This window comes from Amblyomma maculatum, chromosome 4 (assembly GCF_055883805.1).
Source record: "Amblyomma maculatum isolate TAMU_Amacu chromosome 4, ASM5588380v1, whole genome shotgun sequence".
In the NCBI taxonomy this organism is placed as follows: Eukaryota; Metazoa; Arthropoda; class Arachnida; order Ixodida; family Ixodidae; genus Amblyomma; species Amblyomma maculatum.
Genome location: NC_139347.1, coordinates 201,403,156 through 201,419,301, shown reverse-complemented (window position 1 = coordinate 201,419,301; position 16,146 = coordinate 201,403,156). Strand labels below are relative to the sequence as shown.

The window sequence follows — 16,146 nt, the reverse complement described above, 5'->3', positions numbered from 1 at the left end:
GTTAATCTTTCTTGACTAAAAAAAAAAAAAAAAAAGAAAAAAAGAAAAACGTGATAGACTCTTCCAGCGTGTGCACGAGCTTTGCAAGCTCCGAGGACGGATAAAGAAGACCTCCGTGGTCGAAGTTTGAGATAAATTGATTTTCTTCTTTTTATGCCGCGCACGATTTGCTTGAAATGAGACAAGTGGAGAAAGTACTGCATTTTGACTTCTTCATGAACTTTCTAGCGACAGATCCTGCAATATAAGCTATGAGACAACTAGAACTGTGCTATAGTGACGGTATCTGTGGTCATCTGAAAGAAGGGAATTCATGCGAGTACGCTTTTGCAGGCTAGTTGGTGCTTAAGCATTCTGTTGTTGTTTTTTTTTTTTTTTTGCGCAAAAAAAAAGAAAAAAAAAAAAACAGAATGCGAAGGGAATTCAAAATAGCTTCGACGTCCTCGAGCCTTCCCTCGTCAACCAAACGGTCAAACTCATCAATAGGATTTGAAAGAAGCTGGGTAGGTTTCTCGCTTGTACGACTAATTCCAAGTAAGGCATTTACAATTTCAGCATTACAATTTCCTGTCTCTGGGCGCTTCGCCAAGTTGTAAAATGCCAGGGCATTAACTGTCACTAAAAATTGAGCTGGCGTGGCATGATCGTTGCAGCCATTAAATTGCCTCACGATGCCGAAGAGGTTTTCTAGTTTGTATTGGCTTAGTCTCGATGTGATAATGTATGTAAAACCACATTTTGCAGATAAGTAGTCAACGAGGTCGACTGTGGACTGCAAAGTTTCCCGAAGGCCTTCCGCGGTGCTGTTGCTTAGGAAACCATGCTTTGAGTCAACCATGCTCTGAGTGTATTTCGAGAAGGGAAGGGTTCGAATAGGGAAGGCAGCAGAAAGAGCGCGCAATGAGCAAGAAGAAAGAACGAAAGGAAAGAAAAGAGCATTCAGTAAAAGAAGGGGGGGGGGGGGGGGGGGGCGAAAGTCATACGAGACGGACGGAACTGTTACTGTGCTCTCTGCAAACATGTGTTTTCCTGCTTGACCAATCATCGCTCTTCGCTGAACAACGTGCCATAGTACAACAGCCAGAGAAGCAACGCGACGCAACAAAATTCACGCAGGAAACGAGCCGCAGAAGCATACGCCCCAAGCGATTCCTCTGCGTCGCGCGCGCTTGTGATGCGCTCCTACGTAGGTGGCTGACAGCGCCACCTACGCTTTTCATCGCTCTGGCGACCACGTCGCTCCCATTGCCGCGCGCCGAAGACGGCGCACTTTCCAATTCTAGAACACTATAACATGGGCATTTCGAAGGCCCTACTCAAAGGCATTTAACTTTTTCTGCCGTACGAGTACAGTGGCCGAATTCCTTCCCACGAGGTTGTTGCCATACACGTACTGTGCTGAGTGCGTATTTGAAATTTTGAGTTCTTCTGAATTGACGCGCTTACTGGGCGGTGTTGCCATCTTCTAGAATGTACGAGAAATACTAAAAATTGTCTATACTACTATCTTGCGGAGGAAAAGGAAACAGGCCATGATCGTCATGTTGCGCTCTGTTTGCAGCGACGTACCTTCGTGGTTTCAGTTTTTTCGAGCAATCGCAACAGACGCATGAAATCTGATCTCTATCTTTGTTGGGACGCTAACAGAGGCTCATGAAGACCTTCAAGGACTTATACAAAGTGTTGCAAATTTGTTTACGCTACCATCTTGCAGGAAAAAAAAAGAAAGAAAAGAAACCTGGCATTGGCGTCTCTCTCCTTGTCAAAGCGGCCAGAAAGACAAGTGATGCTGATCAACCTAGCTCAACCGCATGGCGGCACCAGTAAATGGCTAACACAGCGTTAACATAACACTTACAAAGATATCTCCTCTCTGCCTAGGTGCATGAGGACATCTACGCTGGTAGCACCAACAATGTAGCCGCCAACGTCAAGAAGGCAGGGGTTCGGAGCACATGTAATGTTCTGCAAAGAGTAACAATGACAACATAAAAGATTATGAAGAAAGGCAGCAGGAACACTTTTTCAGAGTCTCCACAAAATACCGCAGAACTTTCTAACATCAAGAAGTAGCCAGTCTACCTTGCTGCAGAGGGTGAGCATATTAAAACCACATTACGAAGATTTCCACCATCTGACACCATGCATGGCAAAGTAGTCATGTCTTAATGCATGAGTAGAGACAAATTAGTCGCACTGTATACAGACGACTAATGTGCAAATCATGCGTTTGGCACAGCTCAAAACTCTATTTACGGAATATCCCCTTGAAAATCCCATGTAAAAGTATAGGAAAGCCGCTTCATATATCGAACTCAATTGCACTGGTTGTTGATATATCGAACTCAATTGCACTGGTTGTTCGATATATCGAACTATGCACCACGCACTGGAAAGTGTGCCTTCCCCAAAGACGATCACATCACCCTTGGCCGCTTGCCGCGTGACGTTTTCAAACCACGCACGGAAGAAATGAGAGGGGACAGTTCGGCGACGGCTGATCTAGGGCAACGCCATGCCCATTCCCCAAAAACGCGCGCATCTGCGGTTATCGTTTCCCGCGCGCCAGCACGTGACATTTGCAAGCCATGTGCGGGAATGAACCAGAGAGAACCGGTGGGAACGACAGGGGAAAAACGCAATAGAGCGAAGCGCAAGGGTGTGTCCCTTCTTTTGCCGAGCTATCTCTCTCTTTCCTGGCCTTCGTTCGCAGTAGCACGCGCCTATAAACGAATCAAACGATTCAAATGCGCTACGCATGCACCAAGCCAGCTCAGCCCGTTTTCAGACAGAACGTCGAACGCTTCTCCAGCGCGTGTTGCGAACCCTCTGCGCGCGGCGGCTGACGTGGCTATGGCGCCTGCAGACGTTTAAGAAGCAGCAGATCTCTCTCTTTTTTTTTTTTTTCGAGAGGCGTCTATTCTTATCGTTGTGCTGTACGCGCGGCGTAGCTTAAGATATGGCGGCTGCGGACATTAAGAAACGGCAGTTTTCTTTTTTTTTTTTTTTGGCGGGAGTCGTTTATCCTTGCATGTATGAATCAACGAAAGCATGCGGTCAGCTGCGATCATGACGCCAGCTTTTAGCATATTTCGCTTCAAACAGCATTTGCAGCTATCATGCTTTGCAATGATTTTGTGCCAATGGACTACGGCCGTCCCAAGCGCGGCATGATAAATCGAACCAGGCTTTGCAATCAAGCCATCATGGGCACTCTGCCAAGTTCGCTCCTCGCCAGCGCAGGAGCTATCAAAAGATAAACACGGTGTGGTGTTATCGCTGCGCAGCATCTTAGCACGCTGCCAAGAAAAAAGCTGTGGATGAGACGACCCAAACGGAGTGGAGCGCGCCATCGACATGCAAGCGAAAACGCTTGCGATTTCTGCCGCGGTGACACAGAAACCTTGTTTTGAGCTGCAGCGGTGAGTGAGCTGGCCTTAATGCTTTCTTTTTTTTTTCTTCCAAATTCTCGGGTGCAAAAGTGGAGGGTGGGTTCATTATACGAGTGGATTGATTACGCGACAAATACGGTATCGTTTTTTCGCATCGTAAGTGCCGTCACAAGCCGATTCCTGTGTATCGAATTATCAATATATCGAACTATTTCACGATCCCCTTCGAGTCGGATATATCCGGGTTTGACAGTATAAGAAAAAGAACTTGTTGAAAGCTATCTAGATTAGAGTTGCACACGGGCTCGTGCCAGCCCGAAAGCTCGTACCCAGCCCGGCCCCAGGCCAAGGCATATTTGCCTCGGGCCGGGCTAAGCCGGGCATGCAATTTTTGCGAAAACGCAGATATGGCCATGTCGCAGCAGGCGTTTAGATTGCAGAGCATTTTCATGCGTCTTCCCCACATGAGAGCTTCTAAGTTCTTTCTTTGCGTCGACCCGCATTTCCTCCACAGCTCCTTGCTGTGGACTAACCTTTGCTAGTAGTCAATGACCAAGCAGAGCGTGTGGGGTTTTGAGTGTTGAGCTTTGCATCTCTGCTTTGGTAACACCAGCACAGAGGTTTAGGCATCCATTTCGAGATTCGTGCCTAAACATGCATAGCTCGAAGGAAACTCAAAGCATTGACAATCTTTGAATTTCCTCGTGTTTCTTGGAGGAGGAGGAGGAGGAAAAAACTTTATTTAATTAAAATAATTTAAACATCTCAGGAATACCCCTTAGTACAAGAGCCCTCTGGCTGCTCCTTCTAGGTTAGCCTGCTTGACCAGCTGTAACTGATCTGTGGGTTGCGTGGCTAGAAGGGCAGCCTCCCAGGAGGAGGGGGTGGGGTTTTTGACGGGAGGAATGCGCATGGGAAGCGGGTATTCCCATAAGTATTGGTAGAGGGTGGGTGGGTTGGCGTTGCATGTGATGCAGTATGCTGGGAAGTCCGGGGGGTGAAAGATGTGGGCAAAGTGAGGAGATGGGAACGAATGTGTTTGGAGTTGTCGCCAGTACGTGCTGTCGATGTTAGAGAGCGTGTGATGTGGTGGCGGGTACGTGACGTGGCAATGACGATAGTGATGAACAATTGTATTCTAGTCAAGAGGTTCGATGGGAGTGTATAATGAAGGTTTGGGGAGGCCATCCACCGGTAACTGGAAGCTCAGTTCTCGAACAAATGCATGAGCGCGCTGGATGTCCTCGTGTCCAGGTACCCATGTGATGGTGATGGGATCGGCAGAGGTAGGTAGAGTACATAATATTCTAGCGAATGAGTGTGGGAGGGTTCCTCGCAGGAGATATCTGTATGCTGCATAACGTAGTGTGGTGAGTCTGCAACTGACTGATGTGTGCAATAGCAAGTGTAATGGCTAAGCATTCAGCCTCGGCGATGCTAGTGCATTGGATGGAGGCGGCATTGAACGTTGAGCGGCGAATGTCCATGAACACAGCAACGCAGATGTGAGGATTGTCCGGATTATGAGAAGCATCCGTGTAGATGATGTCCTGGCGTGCAGAGTACTGCTTGGAAAAATATGAGGCACGGGCTGCGCGACGACGTTTGCAGTGTTCTGGCCCCATACTTCGAGGGAGGGGTGTGAGCTCGAGGAGGCTCCGCAGATGCAGGGGAATGGCTATATGAATGTGAGGTGAAGGATCAGGGGTATTTTAGCCCATTGAGCGCAAGAGACGAGTGCCTGTAAGTGTTGTGCAGAGTCTACGTTGTTGGCTGGAGAGGTGCGCCTCTATGATCTCAACATTGTTATGTATGCCTAATTGAAGAAGCTGAATCGTACTGGTATGACGAGGTAAATGAAGGGCAGCTTTAATGGCTGAGCGGTGTAGGACGTTACGTTTATTGAGTTGGGTTTTGGTGATGTGGTGGCAGGAGAGGTGGTAGGCTAGTCAACTAACGATGAGGGCGTCTCGGCACAGGCAATGCAGAGGCAGCGCTTTGTTTGTGCACCAAAAAGCACCCGTAAAAGCACATGAGAAGCGAGACGAGCTCACCGAGTACTTGGCCAGAAAATCATCCCTTTGTTCAGGTTTAGAGCTATCTCACTTTTGGAGAAGTAAACAAGCTGCTTACCTAAAACTTGGTTTACTTGCTAAGAACGTGTTCGTCATTCCAACAACACGCTTGAGCACAGAAAGAAACATCAGCGCTCCAGGAGCACCGCAAATGCCTCAAGCCTTCAGAAGTGCATCAGTAGTTGTTTTTTCATAATAAGAATGATAATGCTACCAATGTGCTGCGCCTTTATATATTCTATAATTTTTCACATTAAACATGAGAAACAAACATCTTATGATCCTTGATAGACTCATCATTCTGAAATTGCTTCTTTCGGTACCATTTCTTCAACTGCAACTATAGCACGTTGGGCCAGGCCGAGCCTGGGCTTTTAGTGTGAGCGCTGGGCTGGGCTCAGGCCCTTTCAGTGTCAGCAGCACAGGGCTTGAGTCTTTAGCATAGAGCCCAGGCCGGACTCAGGCTCAAAATTTCGGCCCGTGCACACCTCTAATCTAGATTAAAGAAAAAAAAAATCGACACATTTTAAAATTGCTGTGTTGAATTCGCAATCTCCCTACCATCTAGCAAACAGGAAATATTAAAAAGGCTCGCCATCTAGGAGAAAAAACACGAACTAATATGTGCCATCTTGTCAGGGGCTTCGAAAACCATCTCGATGACAACTCAGCAGCTCTCCATCTCACAAACAATGCTGTGCGCCATTGTGTAATAGTGAGGATACAAGGATGAGTAGGGCAACGAGGCAGAAATACATTTTTACCAGCAATTTCACACGACACGCTAAAAAATAAATGTGATCAATAGAAAGAAAACTGTAATCGTTTGTGTGCACAATGCTGCTTGCCTGTTGTTTGGCATCGTGTCAACCTGGATTTCTGCAGCTGCCGTCGTGCATCACAATGTCATACATGCTGTTCCTTCATAGTTTACATTTCATTTTACGTTTAAGTCAAACAGCCTTTCACGCGCAACATAGCATACACACTTGCATACCATGGCTGATTATGCATTATAAACGCCAAAAAGCAGCCTGTTTCAGCCTATTTCACATAGTCGCCGTCTTAAAAAATGTAAATAACAATGACATACGACACAGTGCCTGTGCTGCGCTTTGCATTGTGTGTGTGCAGTTCATTTCTGTCATAGCAACTATTCATGTGAGTTAGGCTTACGACAGAAAGAGCCAAGTCAGCAGCTGTTTATAAGTGAACTGCAAACTGCATTCGTGTATAGTGTGTGTGATGATGCTGTGCTCCAGTAAGAAAAAGTTCCAAATGAGTTGTGAAGTCTGAGTTACTACATGCGTATTCTGTATATCATCGAACCAGTGCTCGTTCAGTCGTATTACAGTTTGCTTCGTCTGTACTAAGCACTTATATGTTCAGGACATTATTCTTGCCATCAGAGCAGCAAACTATTATATCATGTCGCTAACATGTTCCCTTTCATCGCTGCTAAACCTCTTGTACTTTAGTGTTCAGGTCTCCTATCAGAAGTTTCTGTGACACACTGTCCACCACAAAAGATCGCCATCAAATGGGATGGAGCTCCTTTATTTCGGGTCGCTACGCATATGCAAGTAGGCTCTAAACATCTAAAATCGAATGACTTTGTGCAATGAATGGCAAGGGGTAAAAGGATGCTTTGCAGTGAAGTGGCAGCCACGGTGTTTGCATTTGCGTGTGCAAAACATTAAAAGAAAGGGGTACACACACATTTTCTTTCCAAGAAAGCCGAAGCCGTGAGAAGCATAAAATTGAGCACTACCTCAGATATCTACAACTGAAGCAAATGACTAGGACAACGCAGAATCGCAAAATGAAGTCTGTGTTGAAGATGAGCAGCTGTCATATCAAACAGAGCCGAGTTCCCCTTCACGAGTGCCAACACTGCTACAGAAACAGGCTTAAGAAATCGAGCGACACCAGCTGCAATGCAGTACTCCTAGGGACTAACTGTAGCAAGCAAAAGCTGCAGCTTACAGGTTACAAGGTGGTAACCACGTTTTGGCAGCACCAGTTTCGAAGCAGAAAGACAGAAGAAGACTGCCGCCTTCTGCTTGGACCGTTTTAAAGGATCAAGTGAGCATTTCATGTTTACACAGGGTTCCCCAATTAAGAGCACTTTGTTGCATTGATGAAATAACATGCACCCAGATCAGTTTCTATGGCGTGCACGTTGATACAGAAGCAGCTTCAACGGGAGTAGTAGGCATTCCGCTGTTGCTTGCCGGACAGATATTTGTGCACGCTAAACACCGCCAAAGTTGCATCAGTCAGCGTAGAAAACATGTATGAGGTCTGCTGTCAATTTCAGAATTCACACAGAAAGCAGCTGTTACATGATGGAGAGTTAAGGGGAGATGCGGGTCGAAAAACGCGGGTTTTTTCGAAAATCACTGATTTTTTTGTTTTTACTTGTTTTGTCAAGTTTAGTATCTCTACTTTCATGAAAATAAAAATCAAAGCTGAGTTTAAACAGGAAATGGGCTGAAATTACGTTTAAAGAGCACACGGTGGCGGTTAAATGACCGAAAGATCTTCGAGCGTCCCGCGGTCGGCATAGCGCAGTTGATCGCCGTTGCGGATCACGTGAGGAGCTCAGCCAAGCCGCATTCTCCCAATCACCACAGTTGCCCGGCGTCTAAAACGCAAGCAATAATAAAAAAAAGCATGCCTACGTCGCGTTTTTCGACCGCTGCGACTGGTTTTTAAATCACGTGGTACGAATCAAGCCTCGCCATTGGCCGCCGCGCGCGCGCATGTGGCGAAGCCCACTTGCTGGCTCCATGCTACGTCGAGGTGCGTTTCCGAGTGACGATCGTTCGGCAACTTTATCTTCGTCATGGATGAAGCACAATTGAACCAGCGCAGTCACCGAGAAGTGAAATACCGTTCTGTTCACAAATATAGAGGACGTTGGCGAAAATCGAAAGAGAAGGCTCGTCCAGTGACAACTGGACCTGTGGCAGTTAGGCCTAGTGGAACCGACGCCGATCCCTCCAGCATTTCAGATGCCTCCGAGGAATTTGAAGCGTTGTGTGAGTGCCTCGGAAAAAATTATTGGGCATTTCTAAGGTGAGGAAATAGCCTGCGATGAGGCGTCATCTGTAGTTACTGACTTGGCAGCGGTGAACGTTCTTGTGGGCGGCGCGATTTGCCCAAGCCATCGTTCAGGACTTCCAGTATTCGGGAACCGGCCGCAAAGCGCAGACTCGCTTCGTTTCTTGAACTACTCTGTGAGAACTCTGCCTGCCCGCAATGTGTGCTTTCCACAACATACTGATTGCGGCGAGTTATGGCGTGCAGGGATGCGAGCAAGGATGCGAGCAGAGATTGACAGCGGGAGCTCGGATGAAAGCTTCGCCGTCAACGTCAAAGCTGCTGTGGCGGCCTGTATGAGCAGCTAGTGCGATTTTCCTCAATTATTGGACTCCACAAGCCAATGCATCATAGCTTGGCACATCCAGAGAAATAACAATGCAGAAACAAATGTCCTTGAAGCTGACTGCGGAAGCGAACGCAAATCGCCGCACACTGAAGAAAAAAAGCACATGTCGAAGTCCACTCGCAAGGGTCATGAGAGAGCGACATATGCTGCAGGAAGTTTCTAGTGCCAGTGGCTGCTTTATGGACAATTTTCTTCTTTTGTTCCAAAGTTTGATAGGAATTGAAGCCCTCTTTTTTAAATAAACATGCAATTTTAACTTCAAATGCATTTTTCTCAAAATGCAATTTTGGGCAATTTTTAGCGTTTGCCCTTCATGTTTTTGGTACTTCTGATGCTCATATCTGAATGAAATTTTGCACACATTTTCTCTGAGGTGTGAGGAGTGCCGTTATCTCTTTCAAGAATAAATACTGATCAAATATTTACAAAAGAAAAATAATTACCACATGGTGGTGTCTTGACAATGTAGACTTGCCAGGTTCAAATTTTTCACGTCATTAGCATACTTTATATGTACTTTATTATTAGTTTTTGGCACTCTACAGTTTATATGGATCAAAATGAGCCATCAACGATGCGTGTTTATGGAAGTTTAGTATGACAAAGAAGGGGGGCAAAAGAGTATATTTTACACACTGTCACTGAACAGAACAAAAACTATGCAACTTACAATAAAACTAATTGCAGATTTGAAATCAGCATAATAAACTGAATTATTAACCAGAATTTCATAGCTCTAAGTCAAATATTAAAGAAAAAGTGTCTTCGAGTAGTATCTCCCCTTAACATCCTTCCAAGGCGGCACATGTCCAACCTCATAACACACAGCAACCAACAGCAAAAATCTGACTGCGCCCCAGACAACACGGTGGTAACTACCAGTGTTGCCAGAACACATCATTTTGAATATACCCTACTGGATTGCGGTTAGGAGTCCAAGAACTCCTCAACCAGATTGTCCAACTGAAATCACCTCTTTGACAACATGTAGGTACAGTCGACGTCATCCTTGTGTAGAGCGCTCGGGAGACACACGTCCCTGCAAATAAGGCCAGATATCGCTGCAGCTGATAGGTTCTTGAAGCAACACTGGAGTGAAAGTGGTGCCACAGATAGCCACAACCAAGGTAGGCACTAGCACCTAGCTCAGAAATCTGGAGCTGGAGACTATTTTCGTCTTTTGTAGCCCGATATGTCTTGCTCGAGCACTCTACACAAGAGTGGCGCCGACTGTACATGAAGATCCAGTGCTATGCAGAAGTGAAAAATTTCCCACATCCAGCTGCGCTCTGAAACCAAAAAGAGCATCCTTCCAGCTTGAAACTATTTACTCCCAGCTACAACACCAGCTTCGAGCAGGAAAATGCATTTCTAGCTGGATTATGGAAATGAAAATTGTGTACGGCTGGAATCTCTTCCTCTTTAACCTGAGAGTGGAAAGGGAAACGCCATTTGTAGCCCCCCTCAGCTGAAAAGGCAGTTGAGTGGCAAAAGAGCATCAGTGTCTTCGTTTTCATGAATTGACTAGTATTCTAGCAGGACAGGTGGAGGCGTACCTCATATTTTTTTCCAAGCCTGAACGGTGGAGTCGGGTAAACATAGTCGTGGTGCACGTCTAAGTCCGAAGGCACCAGAACAATCTGTGTTCTTGTGCTGTAAAAAACGAAACGAAACAGACTATAACGAACACCCCGAAGTAAATCGACAGTTTAACAGGAGCCCTCCCTATACCTTGCTCTCTAGCTCTTTCAACTACCTTCCTGCTTTCACGAAGCGACAAAGAGGAACTACTAGTCGGCCTCTCGGTAACACAGATTACTCGACTACAACACAGCTGTGCAAATAACTATGAAGAGAAGAAAAATAAGCATTGCACAAACACAAGATCAAAAGTATTCATCTTTCAAAGCATGCAGTGATCAAGACAACAAGCTGGTGACAAATTAAGCGAACAAAATGAGGAAAGGTGGTTTAATAAACAACAGAAATTAAACAAAATTAAAGAGAGGAAGGGCACTCCAAAACCCTGATATAACAACCTTGAAAGGGACCACAGAGCAGTGTGATATACTGGTAACTTGGTATCTTAAAATGGCAGCAGATAAGCTCATCTGTAACACAGAGGCAAGAATACTTTGTGTACATGCAAACTAGTCACTCATTTCTTGCAGCAATGTGCTGGAAGCGCAATGGTCACTAGGCCTTTGGTAGTCCCAGCCTGCTGCACATTGAAGCCACATAGTATGGTGCTTTGGAACTAACCAGTGGTTATCATAAAATGTGTTAAAGCAGTTGCTTGAGGCCACACAGCTGACCTGTCTCCATCCTTAAAGAGTTATCAAATGGCACTGTTCCGAGAAGCGCCAGACACTGAACTTCCAAGAAGAAAATTTGTGTTTTTGATGCGATCTACAATTCAGATTATCTGGGATTTGATACCACTACCAACTGCTTTTCTTGACTGGAGCATGCTCAGGTTTCCTAGCTGCCCTTGCTGTTTGACGTTCCCTAGCACGTGCACATTTTCATCGGCTGTGGCAACATGTTCAGCCTCCTTGGTTACCCTCTCACCTTCCTGTGCACCTACGTAATACAGAAGAACCTTTCTTTCTCTCAATTCATTCGGCGTCATTCCGCTGTTAAGGTCGCTGCCAAAGAACATTTGAAGAAAAATGGCGGGACACTTAAGCTCCACCTTAAAAGATATGATGTGACAGCATTAAAACCTCTTATCCCCGCCTCCCTTTGTGCATGCATGTAATCTTTCCTCGTTCGCATACATGCATTTTGCCAGTCAATTACTCACTAATTCCTTAATTTGTACCTCTTATCTCACAAAACGTAAGCTACATTATGTGCAAGACCACCTCACATAGATATAACACCCTGGATATAAAGCGGTGGAAGGAAGGACTGCGGTAAAGCCTGAAGTGGTGCCGTATGTCCACAAGGTGTCCCACAACATCAAGAAGGTGGCGAGTCGACATGGTGTTCCTGTCGTGTACTCCACTCCCCAGAAGCTTTCAAGACCTTGCTCATACATCATACATAAGGACAGAAAGCCAGCCTGCGGTATTAAGCATAAAAAGAGCTTTTTGGAATGCCACACTGGGGTCATTAATAAAATCCCGTTGACACGTGGTAAGGCATACAGAGGCCTGACAGGCAATTATGTAAATGACTGTGCGGAGCAACATTTGCTCACTGAGCACCGACCAAGGAGCTTGCTTTCCTGAGCACTGTACTCGGGAGCTGTGGATAAGCAAGACATGGAACTGGGCAGAAGCGGTGATAAGAAGGCTTGCGAACTGCTCAAAGAGTCTCATATAAGAAAGAGGGGGGCGGAGTGCGTTAGTGACCGTCTGTGGCTCTGTTAGGGGCAGAGATGGGTTATCAAGAGCGGTTTCAGTGAAGCAGGCGTTGCTTGTTCCGTCTGCGCATGTGTGTTCTTCGCTATGTATTGATCTTTCCTCAGCAATAAACTAGATGTAGTAGTGTCAGTCCCACGTCTTTCTGCGTCTCCTGTACACGTGTTTGATTGCGTTAAAAAATGCTGCCTGAAAATAAAGCCCTGCTTTAACCAATCCATACGAATGTGCCTGTGTGAAATAGCGGCAGTGTGTCTTAACTAGGGTCCTGGAGGGCAGAAATGTGATCTCACCTTCCTATCTCACAGGTGAAACCAGAGTTGGCTGCACCTACCAACTAGGCCGTGCCATGTGATTCCGCTACATCATACAACAACCAGTCAGTGCACGGCCATGTCAGCTGCCACCTGCTAAAGGCATGCTTGTAACTTTGTCCTCACAACGCCAACAGCGTCAACAGATTTTCTGAAGAATGGGCCCCTTAATGTAATCATGTTAATATGCATAACAAGTGAGAGATGAAAAAGAAAAGTTTAAAACTACGATGATGACGGAACGCTCTGGAGTGTCTGAACACAACAAAGCTCTTCTGCTTACACTGATTTGGAGTTACTCCACGGGAAAGTTTTTTCCGTTGGACGCCATTTGGATACAAAAATTTTAAAACGCTTCAAACAGGTCCAGTCTCATGTCTTGGCTGGATGTTCGCCACAGTTTCTGGACAATGCTTACCTGAGTTTGCTAGAAATGGGGCATCACAACATTTCATGCTTAAATGCTCCAAGCAAAATGAAAAACTACTTACTTTTGTAATGCATTAGCTAAGGCATTAATTTGGCTTTGGAATACTGAGTCATATTCATCAGGAAGGTTCCCTTTCTGAAATGAACAAGGCAGGAAAAGATGAAAGCTTGAAAAGCCATGCTTTTAAAATGGCACAGTAAGCCACCAAAATGAAGTAAATTCATTAATTGGCATCTTTTGCAGTTGACCAACCGGTTAAATATATATATATATATGAGCTGGCAGTGAAGCTGCCAAGCACATTCAGCCACCAATAAAGCCCAGTTTAACAAAGTTCTCAGTCTGACTAAAAATGCAGTAAGTTAGTTGAACAGTTACATCTCTCAAAGATAGCCGTAAAGTCTCTATTCAACAATTAAAAACACCAAATTCACCTTATTTTACAAATATAACGCCCCGCTGCCGCAGTGTGCAGTGGTTAAGATGCCTGAATACTGTGCCGGAGTACCCGGGTTCGATCCCGACCGCCAGCAGCTGCGTTTCGATGTAGGGGAAACGAAGAGGCGTCTGTGTGCTGTGCGATGTCAGCGCACGTTAAAGACCCCAGGTGGTCGAAGTTACTAGGCAGACCTCCACTACGGCATCCCTTTCTCTCTATCCACTTTCACTCCCACCTTCCTCTACAATGCGGCTCAGGAGTCCACAGAGCAGGTGTGACAGATACTGCGCCTTTCCCTTCCTGTGAACCAATTATTATTATTATTATTTAAGATCTATTGAATTTCATAAATCTGATGTTGAACTCTTCACTCCAAACATTATTAATGCATTCAAACGAAAAGTTCTCTACTTATACAAGCAAGTACTACAGTGTGATTAGTCCCAAGTAAAATGGAAAGAAGCAAGGTGGTAGTTAAGGCATGCATGAATTCGAGTGCTTTAGGGATATGCTAAGCACTCCCAAAGGTACCCCAGAACCCTGCTTGGAAACTGCTATATAGCATATGAACGCAATATTCAAGAGGAATCAAGAAGGTGTGCAGCAGTCAGCACCTGCTTAATACCTTTTATTATTGAACAGTTTTTACGCCAGCATAACGGCTAGTAATGCAATGTAGAAAGTAAAGGACAGCCAGTTATGGGCAAGCACACCAACCTGAATGAGCTCGTGACGACAGTCCACAAATGGTCCCATCTGAAAGTTTATATAAAAATGCATGAAGACTGACTGTAAAAAACAGACAAGTTTCTGGGAATAACAAAACGCATATGCTGTACAGAAGCAATTCCTTTTTGTTAGAATAGGCTGACAACCGCTACAGCTTAGTGAACGCATTCTGTAGCTTACAGCAATTAAAACAATGTTTCATGTTCGTTTGGCTGCAAGGAAAGTCTCTGTTGCTGACAAAAATTTAATAACTTAAAACCCAATCAATCAAAACTTATTTATTACAAGTTTATTACAAGTTCCTGCAGCGCCCGAAGGCATTATTGCAGGGGGGGAGATGACAAGTAATCTTGCAGGGAACGCCAGTGATAAAATACATAAAAATGAAGAAAATAACAGGACACAAGTGATAATGCAGAATGAAAAACATGCATCTAAAGGGGGCAACTGCGTGACGAACAAAGTGATGAAAACACTCAAAAACAAAGTAATGAAGGAAACACACGCAAGAGAACTGGGCGCCACGTCACACATCCGATAAAAAAGCCCGAAATAAATTTGCAGTGCAACACTCAGTGATGCCAGCTGGCAGCCGGTTCCACTCATTGATCGTCAGTGGAAAAAACGAGGTTTTATACACATCTGTCCGGCATTTTATTTCGCGGATCTTCCACTGATGATCAAGTCGTCTAGACAAAAAGTGAGGTTGAAGCAGGTACCGGTCTTTGTCAATGCTGAACTTTCCAAAATAAATGCGATACATGATCTGCAGTCTGAAATGTTTTCTGCGGTGAGCTAAAGATTCCCAACCAAGATGATGTTTAATAGACGTGACACTAGATGAAAAATTATAATTGTTAGACACAAATCTGGCAGCATTATTTTGGACGCGTTCGAGCATGTCTGATAAGTAAATAAACTGGGGATCCCATACAGGGCATGCATATTCAAGAATTGGTCTTATGTAAGGGAAATACAGGAGCTGCTTGACATTTGACTGCACTTTGCTGAAATTACGCTTTAAAAAATTAGACATTCTGCAGGCTTTCGATGTAATATGCTCAACTTGTCTCGTCCACGTAAGGTTAGAGGTGAAATATACGCCGAGATACTTATATTCAGAAACTTCTTGCAGGGGAACATTATTTATTGAGTAGCAGGTCGGTAGAGGGGAACGCTTACGAGTGAACGAGACAAGTTTGCATTTTGAAATGTTCAAAGACATTTGCCATTTTGAGCACCAGTACTGAATAAAATTTAAGTCTCGCTGAAGTTTTAATGCATCAGAAGAACTTTCCACAACATGGTAAAGCACACAGTCATCAGCATATAGCCGAACTTGGCAGGTGAGGTCAAGAACAATATCATTAATAAAAATGAGAAAAAGTAGGGGTCCAAGGACAGACCCCTGGGGCACACCTGAGGAGACGTTTACGGAATCGGAGTGACAACCGTTAATTACAACACGCTGCATGCGGTCCTGGAGATATGAATGAAGCCAGTCGAGGATATTGGGATGCAGACCAAGACAACGTAACTTATGTAATAATAGCACATGAGGTACAGAATCAAAGGCTTTTTTAAAATCCAGAAATACACAATCAATTTGATATCCGTGGTCAAAAGAGGAAAACAGATCATTACTGAACTCAAGTAACTGGGTGGTACAGGAAAAACCCATTCTAAAGCCATGCTGAACTGGCGTAAAGAAGTCATGAGAGTCAAGGTGTTTCATGACTGCACTGTAAATTATATGTTCCAGTGTTTTACAACACACGCTAGTCAGAGAAATGGGTCGGTAATTAACAACAGACATTTTCGAACCGCTTTTATGCACTGGGACAACATTAGCATTTTTCCAGTCATTTGGCAAACATGCCGAGTTAAGCGATGTTTGGAACAAGGTTACTAAATAATGAGCAATTTCGTTCGCACATGATTTTAA

General features: G+C 44.9%; 1 protein-coding gene across 1 annotated transcript in view; it reads right to left on the bottom strand.

The window, feature by feature from the left end:
• Positions 1–16,146, bottom strand: part of PolA2 (DNA polymerase alpha subunit B) — a 70,980-nt gene that overhangs the window by 29,582 nt on the left and 25,252 nt on the right. Inside the window, exons 11-14 of the mRNA XM_084602917.1 lie at positions 14,190–14,228; positions 13,095–13,168; positions 10,478–10,574; positions 1,859–1,965 (exon numbers count right to left, since the gene is read on the bottom strand). Of these exons, the coding sequence (XP_084459043.1) occupies positions 1,859–1,965; positions 10,478–10,574; positions 13,095–13,168; positions 14,190–14,228 (317 nt within the window). The remainder of the gene's footprint in view (positions 1–1,858; positions 1,966–10,477; positions 10,575–13,094; positions 13,169–14,189; positions 14,229–16,146) is intronic.